Source organism: Pteropus alecto, unplaced genomic scaffold (assembly GCF_000325575.1).
Source record: "Pteropus alecto unplaced genomic scaffold, ASM32557v1 scaffold3, whole genome shotgun sequence".
In the NCBI taxonomy this organism is placed as follows: Eukaryota; Metazoa; Chordata; class Mammalia; order Chiroptera; family Pteropodidae; genus Pteropus; species Pteropus alecto.
In genome coordinates this window covers 31,944,201-31,962,409 of record NW_006442484.1, presented here as the reverse complement: position 1 = coordinate 31,962,409, position 18,209 = coordinate 31,944,201, and the positions used below count along the sequence as shown (strand labels likewise).

At 37.5% G+C, this 18,209-nt stretch overlaps 1 protein-coding gene and 1 non-coding gene across 5 annotated transcripts in view; both read left to right on the top strand.

Annotated features, from left to right (window-relative positions):
- The window catches only part of ACVR1 (activin A receptor type 1), a 122,688-nt gene that overhangs the window by 88,654 nt on the left and 15,825 nt on the right, over positions 1-18,209 (top strand). For all 4 annotated transcript variants that reach the window (XM_015596783.2, XM_015596782.2, XM_025039401.1 and 1 more), the window contains 4 exons: positions 3,220-3,319; positions 6,841-6,987; positions 12,960-13,235; positions 16,604-16,801. In XM_015596783.2, the coding sequence (XP_015452269.1) occupies positions 3,220-3,319; positions 6,841-6,987; positions 12,960-13,235; positions 16,604-16,801 (721 nt within the window). The remainder of the gene's footprint in view (positions 1-3,219; positions 3,320-6,840; positions 6,988-12,959; positions 13,236-16,603; positions 16,802-18,209) is intronic.
- Positions 312-384, top strand: TRNAN-AUU. Its single transcript has one exon. It is a non-coding gene; the product is annotated as a tRNA-Asn (tRNA).

The following is an 18,209-nucleotide window of genomic DNA, read 5'->3' as shown; positions in this document are numbered from 1 at the left end:
CCTGCTGTAGTACTTCAGTCTCTGCCTCCATTGTCACATGGCCATCTTCTCTGTATATGTCTGTGTCCTCCTATAAGGACACAGTCATATTGGATTAAATCTCATTCTAATGACCTCACCTTAACTTGATTATATCTGCAAAGATCCTTTTGCCGAGTAAGGTAACATTCCGAAGTAAGGAGGGTTAGGATTTCAGCATGAGAATATGGGGGAATGGGAGCACAGTTCAATCCATAACAGAAAGGAGCAGAACTCAGAGTCAACAGAAATAGGCCAAAAGAGAAATGATCCAACATGAATAGCTTGGATGTGGTTCCAGAGTGTAGCGGTTAGCATGTCTGCTTATTATGCAGAAGGTCCTGGGTTCACTCCCCAGTGGGGCCACGGTCCATGGTCTATGGCCATGCCACCCTAAACAAGCCCGATGTCTGATCTCGGAAGCTAAGCAGGGTCAGGCCTGGTTAGTACTTGGATGGGAGACCACCTAGTAAGACGAGGTGCTGTAGGCATAACTAAGATTAATAAATAAAAAAATATATGCTAAAGAATTATTAATGAGATATTTTACATTCCCTTTTTTTTTTTAAACTAAGTTTTCAAAATCTGTTATGTATTTTACACTTACAGCCTATAACAATTCAGACTAGCCACAGTTCACTTGCTCAGTGCCAACATGTGGCTAGTAGCTACCTTAATGGACAGCACAGTGTTAGAAACTATTGTATTTATATGTTTTAAACATACTCTTTGGCATATTTTGAAATGATGAGATCACATTAAAAAGTGATTGTCTTTTATTACAGTTTAAAATTGTTTGTCAAGTGTAATTTTAAAGAAACATTAAACTTTAAGTGAGAAAAGGGCATCATCATTTGCTATAAGTAGGTTACCATAAAGTGCAAAAGAGAAAAGCAGTAACATTTTAAAGAGATGACGCTGAGTCTGATGCCTGCTCTGAAAAACGTGAAGATAGTGTTAGAGAGGTGTTAAAGATACACCAGTATCAAATCGAGATCCCTTGTCATAACTTGATGAATTGAAAGACAATCTGGTTATACTTTTATAATGTGATTCAATGTTATTTAATGCCATGACCATGTATCAGCTGAAATCATCTTGGATTAAGTCTTGTCCTGCTAGACAACAAGCTTAAAAATGTCTGGCAGTTCTGCAGCTAAGCCTACCCTCCAACTTCCTTTTTGCTGGAGAAGACTTGCCCTCACCAATCTTTGTAGCTCAGGTGCTACACCTGATACAGGCTGGGAAATATCCCTCTCTGCTGCCTTCCTCATCTCAAGTGTACTTTTTGGTATGAAAGCGGGGAAGAACCCTTGTTTAGCTTTGTTTTACCTATTTAAATTGTGGTACATCAAAACTGGGAAAAGAGGAGATAGGACGTTCCATTAAAAAAAAATGGGAAATACAGTTTTTTGTTAGAAATGCACTTAGACATTTATTTCAAGTTTTAAGTAAAATTAAATGTTTATTGAGTTAGTAGCAAGAAGATACAAGGCTGAATCCTGACAAAGCTTTTGCAAAGCAAGATACTAAAATAGATTAGTCAGAACTTCATTCCTCAGAACTGCTAACATAGCTAATCACCGTGGGCAATAATAGGAATATCTTGTGTAAATTACTGTTTAAATAGCTTCTGTAATTTTGAAAGAGGAATGGGAGTGTATGCTAAAATAGTTTTCTCAATTCAATCATGTTAGATGACAGTATATCATGATATAATAACACAGTAAAGAACACTGTTTAACACAAGTTGTCATTACTGGTCTACATACTTGCTCATTTAAGTGATATGCTCATTTATATAATTCGACAAAGCACACCTTACTAAACAACACCCCATATGTTGAAAAGAAGCCCTGGGGTCCAGGAGTTGCGTGTTTGTTAGTCTTTGGTCGAGTTCATCCCCTTCTCCCTCCTTAAGGCTATGAACTAGGTTTAGAACTAGGATTATGTATTATGAAAAAAAACCCCCATAATTTAATTTTCAGAATTCTCTCAAAAAATAGAATAAATAAAGAGAAAAAAGAACAGCAAATGGATAGTTAGGGAGATGTGAAACTATTTCATCTATACTCAATTTCTTGTTGATTATCCATTTTGTGGTTTTTAAAGATTCTAAATTTCTTCCTTTGGATGTTCAGCTTTTGTTAACTTTGCTGATCAATAGTACTTCACAGTGGTGCTCAGAGTAAGTAAAAATGTGGACGAAATTGAAACAAATCGATGTATTGCATTAACAGGCCAGCTAAAATGTGTGGGAAAGAAAGGTTTGAGAAAAGTTAGCTCACTGTTGCAACCTTATCACCATCACCCTGGGCACAATAATGTTTATTACAGATAATCCACTCCAGATATAAAAATACCTCTGCTTCTTGGCTGATTCCTTCTTTTCCTAAGAAGGAAAAATTTATGAATAAACTAATTTGGAATCTTTTTCTCAATATGTTCTTTTTTAGAAGTAGGTTTGGAGCATGGTTTTATGTTTTTAATGAAAGTTCTTTTTTTCCTCTGTGGTTTGTAGGTAGTTCACATTAAGAAAAGACATGTAGATGTTAATTTTGTGACCCCTTTGTTTCTCTCTCACCTAAAAGGTAACCTCCATCCGGTAGCTCCTCTCCGTTTGAGTGTACCAGTTTGATGACTCACATGGCCACTGGTATCTTTCTAATACAGGCAACATTAGAGTCATCTGTTCCTTATTCCTAATTTGTTTGTTCCTTATTAGAATCCCTTAGTTGGCCATGTCAACTAAAGTGGATCCTTTAATAGATATTTATAAGCAGAGGAGAATATGATCAGTTATGCCCAGCCCTTGGACTTGAAGGCCCTTTCCCCTCTTTTTGTCCCATTTGCTCTTCTTTCTGTTGCTTCCCCTGTGCTCAGCCTGCTTCCTGAACTTTCTAATTCGCATCTTCAACTTTATCCACTCAGCTTCTTTATATATTTAATTCTAAAACTCTGGGTGCAAGAAACTCTGGGTGCAAGAAAGGACTTATCCCTCAGGAACACCTATCAGGAAAGGGCTAGCTTCTGGTTTTCCTGAGAAATAAAACCAGTCCTTCCACCACTGGGGCTGAGCATGCACACTTAACGGGTCACGTGTCTGGGTTTGCTGCCTCTTTTTGAGTTACAACATGCACGCTCACACTCTGATCTGAGAACTGTTTTTCAGTAGTTTCTTTTTCTTGTCTTGAACCACAGGATTTATTGGATCATTCATGTACATCAGGAAGTGGATCTGGTCTACCTTTTCTGGTACAAAGGACAGTGGCTCGTCAGATCACACTGTTGGAGTGTGTTGGTAATTCTTTTTTCCTTTCCTTTGCGGGTTGTATGCAATATTAGCTGTGCTTCTAGAAGTAGAGTGAAACTTGGAAGATCTCCTTCTTGCCTGTTACTTGTTAAATGTCAGGAGATGCTGGGTAACCATGACGTGTGGCTATGTCTCTGTTCTCTACGACTTGTGTTAGAGCACCTGAAGTCCCTGTCAGAGGAACCTATCACTAGTTGGTATAGAGAATGCTTAGTCAAAAGCTTTCAGTTGCGAGTATACCCTTTGGGATGTTGGGACTGCTTGAAACATGAATTAATATGGCTGCTCCTGATTATAGGTATTGAATGATCTGAGGTAAGTAGGCTTTTGGACCATAAACTTGCTTATTACAGTTCACTAATCCCTCTCACTCTTCCCCTGCCTTAAAAATAATAAAATCAATTTACCAAAGCTACTTTATAACTGCTTTATTTAAACAAGAACTATATACATTTCTCTGTGGCCTCTCACATTTTTCCCATTTAGGAACATATTTATACATAGATGTATGTAATCATAGTATATATATTATTTGTGTCCCTTTTTACAATTTTAAGCTCACACACATTTTCTTACATTTGTACATAGCACAAATATTTTAAAAGACTGCAATAATAGTCTATTGAATCTTAATTTATGTTTAGCAGTACTAGAGAAAGATTTTGTGCACATTGCTTTTTTTCTTTTGAGTGCTCAGAATAAATTTGCAGGAATTGGGGTACCTGGGTCAAAATTGTGACCTTTTTTAATGACTGTTTTATATATTGCTGGATTGCCTTCTAGTTAAATAGTATAAAATGCTTGTTTTTAAAAGTCCTGCTTTTTATTAGTTTTACTTTTCAGTAATTGGTGGATATTTGCCAGCCACATGATAGTTTTCATTAATTTCCCCTTTAGATGAACTGTAGGGAAGGCCATTTAGCCATGATGGGTTGTCAGCATCTCCACTCCACGCACTCCTAATTCTCCTGGTTTCTTAGGGCTGGACTTGGCAGTTTTGGGGAGGTAGTTGGCTATCATCAGCTACCTCCACCACTTTGCTGCCATCTTCTGGCTTTCTTTCCTGTTTTCGTGGAGATAGAACACCTCCAAACCCAGTAGTGGAAAGTGGGACAGATAGAGGTAGTAGAAGAGCAACCAGCACCTTCAGGCACACAGAGGCCCAGCAGTTTCTGAATGCCACTTTACATTCCCCCCCTGCGGTGGGGAAAATAAAAATGGAAAAGTCACAAATGTGCGCATTGCGTGCAACCTGGGTTGTCTTTTTGTATCAGTTAACATCCTATTTGATTATAAACCAGAGAGTTCCTGTGTAGTGGTGAGAGGCAGTGAAAGGAGACATGTGCTGCCTGCCTCACTGACCCCCATCCTCTGTCCCATGGCCACTTGCTCTTCACAGAGCCACCATCTCAAGATTGGCCCCCAGAGTTTGACCCCAGAGTCCAAAGGGGAAAATAATGTTGCACTTTTAAAAATACATACAATTTCTATTTGTATAGATAATCTTCAGCATTTTTTGAAATAATGTAAATTCATTGATAGCATTTTCTTGGTTTAGTGCTAAAGACTTTAATAAAAGCAGGGCCTTTTCAGCAGCTTATAGTTAGTGTTCATGTGATACAGTCTTAAATAAACATGTATGCGGTGAACTGCTTGGATAGTTTGTTATCATTTCTGGTATAAAAACAGGGAAGTTGGATTAGATCAGTCCTTTCCAGGTGATGATCTGTGAACCCCAAATTTCAGATGCATTAGGGATCCCCTTTGTGGGACTCCATGGCCAGGACTTTGGGGCAGCTCTTTAGGGACTCCTGCATGAGGTGCATTTGCAAAAAGCATTTAATAACTAAAAGCATTTGAAGACCATTGAATTAGGTTTTTATTTTTATTCTGTCTACTTATCCTGACATCCGTCTCTGTTTTCTTTTTTAAAAGGCTTTAAGTGAACTTACATAGTAATGTCCACAATTCTCTGGGAAATTTTTCTTTCCTTCCTAATGAGATTATGAGGACAAAGGGCAAATAAAGATACAGAAGGGAACTAGAGGCAGAAAAAGACTGGTTTACTGTTAGCGGCCAATTTTATAGTGTCATAGCACTAGCCTTCATCTTGAGCTACAAATGCTGGGCAATTGCTTTATTAATTGACTTGATTGAAATTAATCTTGTACTAAATACTATTTGTGTTACTTGACAGTGGCCCACAATGACCAGTTACTGACCACATTTAACATCCTTTTGGATTGGTCATTGGTATTTAATAGGGATATTGATTATAATAAGGAAATCTAGATGAGCGGTTTTGATTATGTTTCAGGTGAGTCACTGAGAGACACAACATGCTTTCTCTCTCCATGTTTGGGTTCTCAGTGGCTTAGTTTTTCAGCAAAGAGCTATATTCCTGTCTATGCAGGTGGTGCTACAGCTGCTTATTATAAGCCGTGATTCCCAGCAGCCACTTGCTTTGGTAGAAATTCCTACTGCACTACAAGTTGTGTCTCCGGCTGCATGGGTATCTAGGTGCCACGTATGTCTTTACCCTCGATTGTATAACGTGTTGATCCCTAGAGTCTCATGGTTATTCCCTCCTCTTCCCAGCCTCCCTGCTCACCCCTACTTATAATTAAAGGAAAGAATGGTAGAGGGAGTATGGAGTTGACAAGCTGACATTTGTGTTGCTGCCATAGGAGGGGGCATGCTCCCAACAGATCAGATCACTGCTCGTCCCCATGTTTTGGAAAATGTCTTCTCCAATTGGCCTTTTCAGCGTAGCCCACTGGTGGCATCATGGGGGCTGTCTAACAAGCAAATACCCATGACCAATGTCAGAAAGCAGAACTGTTCAGGGATTATGTGTTTAAGACTTTGCAAATCCTCTTTTGAAATATATCCTCTGCCAAGAAATCCTTTAGGGATGGCAGGGGCTGCTTTTTGATCCCCTTCACAGCATTGTTTTTTGTGTATTTGTGTGTGATTTTTTTTTTTTTTTAATCCTTCAAAACACACACCTCAAACTTAATAGTCTTCTTTGTGGAAAATATAAATGCAGATGTAAATTCAAAAACTTAAACTCTTACAAAATGCCTACGTTGATCCGGTATGAAGGGAAGGAATCAAGTAAGCTCTTCAGTTTAGCCACATACACTTTTTTTTGGCTTTCATCACAACACTGAAATTTAATAATGTATACCACTTTCTAAGTTTTACTAACTTTCACGGGCTTTTAAAAACCATGTGGATTTCATACCTTTTAATAGAGGAATGTAAATGTAAACTTTATCTTTAGCAGCTAATTGTACAGTGCAGATACTGAGGATGTTTAATTTGTTATTACAGTGACATGGCTAGGGGGACAGTGCTTATTTTTGTATATCTTTACAGGCAAAAGATTGTGGTATTTATATCCCCCAATCAAATTCTTCGCAGTAAATAATGGGAGGGGTTAAGAGTTGCGGGCAAAAACTTTATTGGCTACCTGTCCATTGTCACCTCTGCACTGCTTTCCACAGGGAAAGGCAGGTATGGTGAGGTGTGGAGGGGCAGCTGGCAAGGGGAGAATGTCGCTGTGAAGATCTTCTCCTCCCGAGATGAGAAATCGTGGTTCAGGGAAACAGAATTGTACAACACTGTGATGCTGAGGCATGAAAATATTTTAGGTAAGTACCAATAAAAATCCCTTCATTCATTATTTCTAGAAAGAAAGAATTTCCCTGTCTTTGCCCTTTTTGATTTGGTGTCCGATTTGCCTGTCCTCTTGAAAAGCAATGTAGGGATCATTGGTATTCATATACTGTTTAAGTTTATACCACTAATTTCTTGTTTTAATTTTTAATCTGCAAAGAAGCTAAGTTTGAATGGAGATTCTCTCGATAGGGAAAAGGAAATTGTTATTGTTCATTCTTATTCTGCAGGTTGTTATTTAAACAACAAAAATTTTCCCATATTGTTCACTTCAAGGCTTCATTGGTTGTTCTACTTACTCCACCCTTTTTGAATATTTATTACTTGAATCAAACTAAGAAAGATCTTTGGACGATTTCCTAGAGATTCACAGCTCCCAGGGACATCATAATTAAATGCACATTCCCTCAAACTAGGCATCGTTTTTTTAAAGCCTAGATTTACAGAGGGATTTAGCATACATTTTAATTTTGAAACTAAAGCTTAAAAAACATTTGTAGAAAAGAAAAACATTTGTGAAATATGTGAAGAGCTCATTGAAATACTGCTGTGGAAGTATTAAGAGCGAGAATATTTCTTGTGCCCACTGACTTCTTTGTTTGAAAAGTTTCTCTAAATATGTTTATATTAATACATCTATGATGACTACTTCCTGGTGTGCTTCTTCAATAGTGGATATAGTTTATACAGAATTTGATTTGTATAGGATAGTGTTGGCCACTTCATGGCTATCCGATTAGGTTTGGCTTGTAGGAAGGCTGTTGCTAGAATTTATTTCTATTCCAGTATAGTCATGTGACACATAACAACATTTTCATCAACGACTGACCACATATATGACAGTGGTCCCATAAGATTATAATGGCTGAAAAATTTCTATTGCCTAGTGACATTGTAGCCTTCAAAATGAATGTAGTATGAAGTAACGCAATGCTTAACTCACATGTTTGTGATGATGCTGGTGTAAACAAACCTATTGTGCTGCCAGTTGTAAAAAAGTATATCACATATTTATGTATAGTACATAATACTTGATAATGATAATAAATGACCATGTTACTGATTATATATTTACTGTACCCTACCTTTTAATCATTATTTTAGAATGTATTCTTTCTACTTAACAACAACAACAAAAGGTTTACTGTAAAACAGTGCCATGTGATGCTGGCAGCAGCCTCAAACATCTCATGTTTAACGTGTCTCTTGATTGCATCATTTTGTCCTGCGCTTGATTTAATCTCGTGTTGTTTTATAAATTCAGTGTGGCAGTGTTTATAAAGTCTACAGTAGTGTATATTAATGTCCTTGACCTTCACACTTACCACTCACTAACTCACCCATAGCAACTTGCAGTCTATCAAGCTCCATTCATGGTCAGTGCCCTATACAGGCGTGCCATTTTTTTACCTTTTTACCATATTTTTACTGTACATTTTCTATGATTAGATATGTTTAGGTACAGAAATACTATCATGTTAATGGTTTCCTGTAGTATTCAGTACAGTAATATGCTGTACAGGTCCGCAGCCTGGGAGCAGTAGGCTGTGCTATATATATATAGCCTATAGGTGTGTAGTAGGCTACACCATCCAGGATTGTATAAGTACACTCTATGCTGTTCACACAACAACAAAATTGCCTAACGATGCACTTCTCAATGCATCCCTGTTGTTAAACAACACATGACTATACTGCCAATTTAATATTAAATATGAATCAAGTGGTCTGTCAATAATGGTTTGACAGTTGTCCAGAACTTTGCTTCAACAGTATAGTGGTATATTCCATCTCAGAATTGTCTGTCTGTGCTTTGAATTTTCCCCTTCCTTAACTGCTTGGGGCCCTAGCCATCACCTGATCCTTCCTCCTCCTCGCTTGAATTATTCTATTGGCCTTTCCTTTCCAATCTATCTCTCTATACTGAGTTATCTTCCATTGGCTAGCTGAGATACTTCTGCTCAGTGTCTTTGATGACTCGCACATGGCTTGCAATATTTGTGGCTTTTGGGCCTGGCATTCCAGAACTCCCTCTTTTGGGGTCGAAGGAGTCTCTGAAGCCTCTTTTACAAATGTGCCCAAATGCAGCCACTTCTGATATTTGTCATTCCTGAACATTCATGTCTCTGTGCCTTTGTTCATGTTGTTCTCGATCACCCACTATCCCCATCTCACCCTCCAACTACCTCTTCCTCCCTCAAAACTTCTTAGTGCCCTTCCAGTCTCTCCCAGCATATTTAATTGTGCTTCTCTGCAATCCTTCACTTTGTACCTCTGCCATAACTCTTAAAACACGCTGCCTTGTGTCGCAGTAATGATAGCAATAGCAGCAACAATAATGACTAGTTAAAATGAGTAAGCACTGGTTTGAATGCCTCATGTGCATTTTCTCATTTAATCTTCATCACAACCATAAGAGGGTAGGTACTCTTGTTTTTCTAGTCTTAATTGATAAGATAAGTGAGGTGCACAGAGGTTAACATCACCCAGCAGCAGGTTAAATAGTAGAGCTGAGAATCACACCAGACAGTCTGACTTAACCACAGTTTTGTTCCTTACACTGTAATTGATTCAATGATCATATAGTAATAGAATTGCTTCTTAGTCTAGAGTCAGGGTATGAGGTAAAGATTCATCAACAGTCAAAATTACTTTTAAATGTCCTAGTTTTTCCTTCGACACTGGAACAAACTAAGGTTGAGCAACAGATAAAGCATTAGTTGTATTAGAAGCCATGAGGTATGAAAAGTACTTATCTTTAAATGCTCATCTCATGAATTCAGAATTTCCGTGGATCATTAAGTAATAAGAAATGGATGGTATTTTGCCTTATGTGATCACACCAAGGGAATCTCACTTCTCTCATACAAATCGTATTACAAAGGTGACTTTCAAATTTCTCTTGTGATTAAATCCAGTTTAATAAATATTTACTGAGCACCTACCATGTGTAGGGTAGTGTCCTCAATACTGAATGTGAAAGTAAAAACGGTGGAAATAATTCTTGTCCTTATTGTACAATGAAGTGATATCACAGGTCATTTAACTCAGGGGTCCCCAACCCCTGGCCGCAGACCAGTACCGGTCCGTGTCCTGGTAGGAACCAGGCCACACAGCAGGAAGTGAACAGCAGGTGAGCAAGCGAAGCTTCATCTGTATTTGTAGCTGTTCCCTGGTGCTAGCATAACCAACTCAGCTCCAGCTCAGATCATCAGGCATTAGATTCTCATAGGAGCATCCAGTCCCTTGTGCCAAAAATGTTGGGGACTGCCAAATTTAACTCAAATGTAATGACAAAGTGACTAAAGTGTATGGATAAAGTGACTCACTCAATGAGTCTCAGATCCCCGAGCTGCTTAGTTTAGTGTATGTGCATCTGCCCATTAGAATTAATCTTAATGGGGATTAAGAGGCATAGGGATCTGAGATTCTTTGAAGGAAAGGCATGTTCAGGCATCCCTTCTGATTCACATGGGTCATTGAGCAAAGTGCTCTAGATATCACTATGCTACGTAAATAGTCACTTAAGATTTGGGGTTTATTTTAGCTCTTGAGGAGAGTGGGAGGATGACTTTGGTTGTTGAGTAAGAGGCTTTTGCTGTAATCACTGTCTCTCCTTGTTATGAACACATGCTAGAGTCCAGCTTTTATAGGCACCTGTTCAACCTGCATGAACAGTAGAGTGCTTTGACTCAAAATGCAAAGATCTTACAAAAATGCTGTAGCAGTCTGAAAAAATGTAGCAATATAATTCACACGTGAAAGGTAAACAGTTAAAAAAATCTTGCTTATTTTATTTTTCCTGAAGGTCTAAAGGATAATAAATGGGATAAGCAAAATCCTTCTCTAAGACCTAGAGGGCTTAGGGAAGGTAAGAGAATATTTATTTATTTATCTATTTATCTATCTACCTATCTATTTATTCATTCATTCATTCATTCAATCAATCAATCAATCAGAAGTTGCTCTCCCTTGGGCAGAGAAATCAGTAGAGGCTACACAAATATACAGCAGTAATTTAATTTCTTTTCAGTGGTGCTTTTATAGCGTGGGGTATTTATTTTTGAGAAAGTCATTAAAGATTAATATTATTTAGTTTAAAATAATAAAGCAGCAACATTTTTTGAGTAAGAATTACTAATGTCTAAGTACACATTTTCATTCATATTATGGCCAGCTAAGAGCTCCAGGAAAAACAGCCGTGGGGAAACAGCCAGACTGGACAGTAGGGAAGGAGTGAGAGACTAAGGCTCGCTGTGGAAACTGTTTTAGAGGAAGAGGAAGAAAGAGGTAGAAAATCAAGGTGTGGAGATGTTATTGAGTTCACTTTGTACATGGCCCATGGGTACAAATGTCCAACTGTTTTTCTCTGAGTAGAAGCCAGCTTGGTTGGGGGTGGTATGATATAGTGGATAAGAGCATGGGTTCTAGAGCCAGACTGCTAGGGACCATTACTGACCTTAATGTCAGTGGTAATATTCCTACTTGATGTGTTGTAGGAGGATAGCATGTGAAGTGCGTGGCATGTCGTTAGTACTCAGTAGCAGCTGCTTCTATTGTCAGTGAGGATGGTGATCAAATAAGAGATTTTCCTTTGTTCCCAGAGCTTCCTGTGCAAGGCATGGTATGGCAGAACAGCTAGCACCAAACTTGGAATTGGTTGCAACTTAATAGTTCTGTGATCCTTGGCATCTTCGAGCACCAACTTCATTATTTGTAAAATGAGTACAACGATATGTCTTACTGGTTTATTGAGGAAAATCCCATGAGGAAATATATGTGAAAGTGACATAAGTTTTATATTAGGTATTATGCGAGTGTAAGGCATTTTACGCATTTTTCTTTTACATTATACTTTCGTAAGTCATTTAATTCTTCCTCAGCTGTTTTTGTCTTTTTAAAATTTTATCCTCTATTTATATGTCCCAAACTTCACTATATATCGTGTAACATACACATATTGTAAAATATGTATTATAGTAATATAATTCTATATAATATATGTGAAAGGATAATGCTAGAAAAGCACTTCTGTAGCAGAAAAGGCATGCACATATATCGCAATTTATTCCATATGGTAGAAAGTGCCTCCAACTTCTAGAATTCTGTCAGTATGCTCAAAAGTCCCCACAGAATATCTAGAAAAATTTCTTTCTCTTTATCTACATCTGTTAATATTTCACTTCTCTTCCAGACCCGTTGTCACTTCTTGATGGAAGCCTATTGTAACATCTGGTCTGAATTATTATGATTCCCTACTCTGGGCTCATGTTGCCCGTTGCAGATATATATTACTGTACTTTTCACATTATATTGTAATGTTTTTCCTTTTTAGATCAGTCTTCATTTCTAGTGAACAAACATTATTATCTTGGTTTTCCTGTGTGACTAACAAAGAGCATCATAGAAGCTTGTGATAGTTGATTGGTTTCTTTTTTTATTCGATGAATCTGTCAGTCATTTAAAATAAACTCACCCCTTTATTTTACAACTGAGCAGAGAATCCAGAGAGCCTAAATGAGTTGCCAGTATTACACAGCAAATTACAAGCAGAATCAGGACTAGAACACAGATGTCTAGATTCCAGGGTTTTGTCCTTTTTGAGTAGTTGATGAATTATCTGTGCTTGGAATATCAGAGTGATGAAGAGTTTGGCACTATCATTATGGGTAAGCACAAATACATATATCCTATCTGAATTTTAATGCTGTGTAAAATATTTTTTAAAGGATTATTTTAGCATGGTAATATGAAATTTTCCTATTAGCAGCACCTTTTTAAGAAATGACTATTATTTTTCTCTGTCGATGCTTCTGTAAACCTCCTTTTTTGGCAGTTGGTTAATATAAATTATTTTTGTTACAGATAATGTCCACTGTTTCCAGATACTGAAAGTTATAATGTGGAATTCTCACATGTCTATTAATTTTGTTATTGCTCTCTCCAGGTTTCATTGCTTCAGACATGACATCAAGACACTCCAGTACCCAGTTGTGGTTAATCACACATTATCATGAAATGGGATCGTTGTACGACTATCTTCAGCTTACTACTCTGGATACAGTTAGCTGCCTGCGAATAGTGCTGTCCATAGCTAGTGGTCTTGCACATTTGCACATAGAGATATTTGGGACCCAAGGGAAACCAGCCATTGCTCATCGAGATTTAAAGAGCAAAAACATCCTGGTTAAGAAGAATGGACAGTGTTGCATAGCAGATTTGGGTAAATTTTTACAAATATTTTTTAATTATCATTTTTACTTTGTTGTATTCCAGGGTTTAACCAGATTACATTTTTTGCCCCTGAACATATTTTTTTTGTGTGAAAAATTTCAAGCTTGCAGAAAAATTGAGAGAATGTCATAGTGAACAACTATATCCCCACCACCTAGATTCTCCTATTATTATTTTACGGTTCTTAAGCTTTATCACATATCTATCTACCCCCTATTCATGAATTCTCCTTAAACTTTGATACATTTCAAAATAAATTATAGGCAAAAGAGCTCTTCCCTCCAAAGACTTCGGCATGCACACCTCTTTATCATTAAGTAGAGTTGTTATTTGTTTGTTGTCTTTATAGATAAAATTTAAATTTCATGCGAAAGGCACAAGTCTTAAGTATACATTCTCCGAGTCTTGACAAATTCTGTGAAATCTAAATCCCTATCAAGACACATTATCTTAGACCAACACCTCAATTCTCATTCAGCGAGTCCCTGCCCCATCCCACCCTCAGAGACAACCACGCTGCTGTGTTCTGACTTCACAACCCTTTACACAAAGTAGGTACACATAAATAGCCTATGGAATGAGTTTGTCTAAAATAAAAATGGTTTCTCAATTTGTTCTTCTGTAACCAGGGCAAAATTATCAGTCAGGAAAGAGGGGAAAAAATTTTCCAAACTAATTTACCTCTTGCCCTGCTAAGATATCTCATTCTTATGGTGTTAAGGTAATGCGCAGTTTAGCTTCACTTGCATTATAAATAAGATTATTTTTATTTATAGTGACATTGGATATAAAACCATATTCATCCCAGACCCCTTGAATGTTGGCTGAATAATTATGCTAATGAGAACTGAATTGAAATATTGGATATTCATTTCAGTGGACTATTGACAGTCCTCACTCTACTTGATTAAAAAACGGTTTACATTTATGTCATTGTAGTTATCGTTAGACTGATAAAGGTGTAGATAGTATAGCTCTACTTATATAAATGATAAAATTTATTTTTGTTTTTAAACACAAGAGATTTGACATGTCAGGTAAATTTATTTCTTTGAATCCCTTTAATTTTTTCTTCCACATTGCGAAATCATTTTACAGTGTTTTCCAAGTATGAGAAGAAAAATATTTAGAATAGTACTGCGAGATTTTTGCTGGCAGTTTGTAAGTAAGTTTTCACTTTATACCCAGAAATTAAGGATTACTTTTTAGAAACCATGTTCTATTAATACTGAAAAAAGTATTCTATTCTTTTCCTAACTTTTTATTATAAAGAAATTCAAAAATACAGAAAGAGTAAAAGGATAGTATAATGATTACTCATATCCACAAAACTTAGATTCAACAGTTCTTGAAATTTTGCCATATTTCCTTTATCTATATATGGCTATTTATATATATTTGTTAATTCATTTGAAAATAACTTGCTGATATCATAACACTACTCCTAATTACTTCAGAATCAGAATGCATCTCCTAAAAATATTTCAAAATATATGCACAGTTTATCACAGCTAAAAGTTATCATTAATTCTTTAATATCATATATTATTCATTTTCAAATTTTTCTAGTTTTTTTTTTTTCAAATAAGAATTCATCCAAGGTTCACACATTGTATGTGGTTGTTTTGTCTCTTGAATTCGTATAGTAATTATCTATTACGGGGTAACAAATTACCTCTTAAACTTAACAGTTTACAATAACACAAATTATCTCACACAGTTCTCTGAGGGGTAGCAATCTTTGAACAACTTAGCTGTATGGTTTTGTCTCAGGGTCTCACGTGGGTATCAGTCAAGCTGTCGGTCAGGGCTGTAGGCATCTGAAGGCTGGAGTTCAGGGCTGGAGGATCTTCCAAGATGGCCCACTCACATGGCTATTGATAGGAGGCCTCAGTTCCCTGTCATGCAGACCTCTCCACAGGGTTGCTTGAGTGTCACAGGGAGTGAGAGGAGTGAAGGAGAGAGGAAAAGGAGAAGGAAGAGAGAGAGAACGAACACGAGTGAGCAAAGAAGAAGCCACAATGACTTTTATGTTCTAATTTTGAAACTATACACTCACTTCTGCCATATTTTTTATTATAGTTTAGCCCACGCTCCAGGCGTGGGGAATTGAGCCTCACCTCTTGAAGGGGGATGTTTCAAAAACCATGTGGACACATTTTCAAACCACCACAGCTAGTATCTCTGTGCTCTAGTTAAACTGTACCTTTTTGTATTGTTATTTTGATTCTCTGGTTCTAGAAATGGTGGAGAGGCATATATGATTTACGAAGTGTTCACAGTGGCCATGTGATCTTGGAGTTGATGATAAAAATAAGGGAAATAGGAAGCAGTCTGATTTAGTCTAATGAAGTTGCCATATCTTGTTCATTATTCAGACTGAGATAACAACATGTGCTATCTCCCTGGCACTGTATGGCGTCATTATCCCACACATTTGAAACCATGGAGTGGGAAGAGAAATGTTCTCTCCATAGATGTCTTGAGGGGTTTCGAAAGATTGTTGGGTTGCAAAGGTTTGCAGGGGCTGTTTGTTCTACTTTGGCATTTTTCATTGTTTTGAGTGTTACAGGAGTCATTCTCAGTTGCTTTGCATATGCATCAACAAAGGTAATCCTGTCTGCAGATAAACCATGCATGTATGTATCTGTCTAATTCCCTTGGTCTGCGAGGGATGCCAGGTCTCTCTAATTGATGGAGGAATTCTGAAATGAGTCATAGTTTTAGGCAAGTGTTTCGAAACCATTTAACATGAACGTTGTACTTTGAATTGAGGTCCAGTTTAACGTTATCTGTACACACGACTCTAGGGAAAGGCCTGTGGATTTGGTTAGCATTATTGTCGGGTGAGTAGCTCTTTTCTTTAAGGATGGAGCAGTGCCTGGAGCAGTCGGCTCTCTATGTAGAGATAAATTACCTCAAATTCTCTGTCTCACACTGTTTAAAATTTGTGTTTGCAGTCTAGTGGGAGCCTGTGGTGGAGCTTGAGAGTATAATTTGCTTCTTGTTAAGACGATTTGAGATTCCCATTTAACATGGGACCCTGTTTTCCTGTGGACTTCAAACACCAGCCTAATACTGGTTTGGGGCATTAGTTTATTATTTACCAAGAACTTTTTTGTCTCTGACATTTGTGTGTTAACCTAATAACTTCCGAATGTTTCTGGCAGTAGTCCTTTTGCCTACTCTCACAGAAATCACAACTGGCGTTCCAGATTACTTTGGGTATGATGCAGCAGTGACCATGGGTACCACAAGAGGGCGTTTTTGATTGGGGTTGGTTTAAAATTCTTCAGCAATTCTCTGTGAGAGAGGAAGTGAGTGAGTTGATTGACACTCTTGTTTTCTTCCTTTTAGGCCTGGCAGTCATGCATTCCCAGAGCACCAATCAGCTTGACGTGGGGAACAACCCCCGTGTGGGCACCAAACGCTACATGGCCCCTGAAGTTCTAGATGAAACCATCCAGGTGGATTGTTTTGATTCTTACAAGAGAGTTGATATTTGGGCCTTTGGACTTGTCTTATGGGAAGTGGCCAGGCGGATGGTGAGCAATGGTAGGTATCTAATCTAATCTAATATTGTTTTTGTCCAAGCCCCGTTGATTCTGTTACCCTTAAAAAGGATAAAGGGAATATTTAAGTCCCCATTGTTCCTTGATCATAGTTGTCAAGCTGTCGGCATTTATATTTGATTTATGGCTGGTAGGTGGAATGCAATGGCGTTTTATATTTTATAAATGCAATAGCGTTTATATAATTTAACTATACAAGTGGAAATGATGGTTGAAAAATAATATTTCTGGAACAGACTAGTTACTTCTTGTTTTTTACTTTTTCCTTTTGATTGGTCCGTATTTCATTCTTTCCTTCTTCCATCTTCCTATTCTGCCTTTTCCCCCATCCTCCCTCCTACTTTGCTCTTTTGACAAGTGAGGTTTAATGTGAGGAGAATGTTCAAGTAAATCTAAGAGTGAATTCTGCTATTTTAGATATTTTTACTTCTTAAGTTTGAATTATTGAGAAAGGCTCAGGTTGTACATTCAGAATTCATTCTTTTGTAAGAAGTAGGCTGTACCTTCTGAACAAGTGGAGTTTAAATTCAGGAAGCCCTGAATAGATGGCTTATACTGGTACCCTTATAAGTAAGTTTTATGAAGTGGTATTGCCTTAGCAGTTAGAGAAGCATGTCAATCATTTTTACCTGAGTCTCCTATAATAAACTCTTACTCTTGTCTTTTACCCTTGTCTTTAATATATCCCAATCAGCTACAAATACATTATTGAACTTTTACTTTCAGTACATTGTGTACTGAAAGCACTAAGGATAGATACTCTTTCAAATGGCACATGCCCCCATCCGCCCACAAAGTGGTTATTGCAGCAGAATCCCTTGATTCAACTAAATCAGCGTCTTACAACTGGAAGTCTTATTTCACAGAGGATGTGTCTGAAATTGTTCCAGGAAAACAGAAGACAGTGCCATATATTTAGGTTAATATTCATTTCCAAAAGATACTTCTGACATCCTCCTGAGACCCACTGGAATCCTGGATTTGAAGTATGACAAAATAATGCACAAAGTCTGTAACATCTATGCTCCATCACACCTTCCATTGATTATTTTCTTGTAAAGACTGAGATTTTTGGAGCAATCATAATGTTCATGAATAACACAGCCAAAGAATAAAAGGTTCTGTGAGGACGTGGAATTGGGGTAATTTAATATACAGTTGACCCTTAAGCAATGCAGGGGGTAGGGAGCACCAACCCCCATGCAGTCAAAAATCTGAGTATAATTTTTGACTCCCCCGAAACTTAAGTACAGTTGTGTTTTAGTATCCCTAGGGGATTGGTTCCAGGATCCTTGTGGATACCAAAATTCGCAGATGCTCAAGTCCCTTTTATAAAATGGTGTAGATCAGTGCATATGGTGGACTCTTTGCATCCATGGATTCCCAACCAT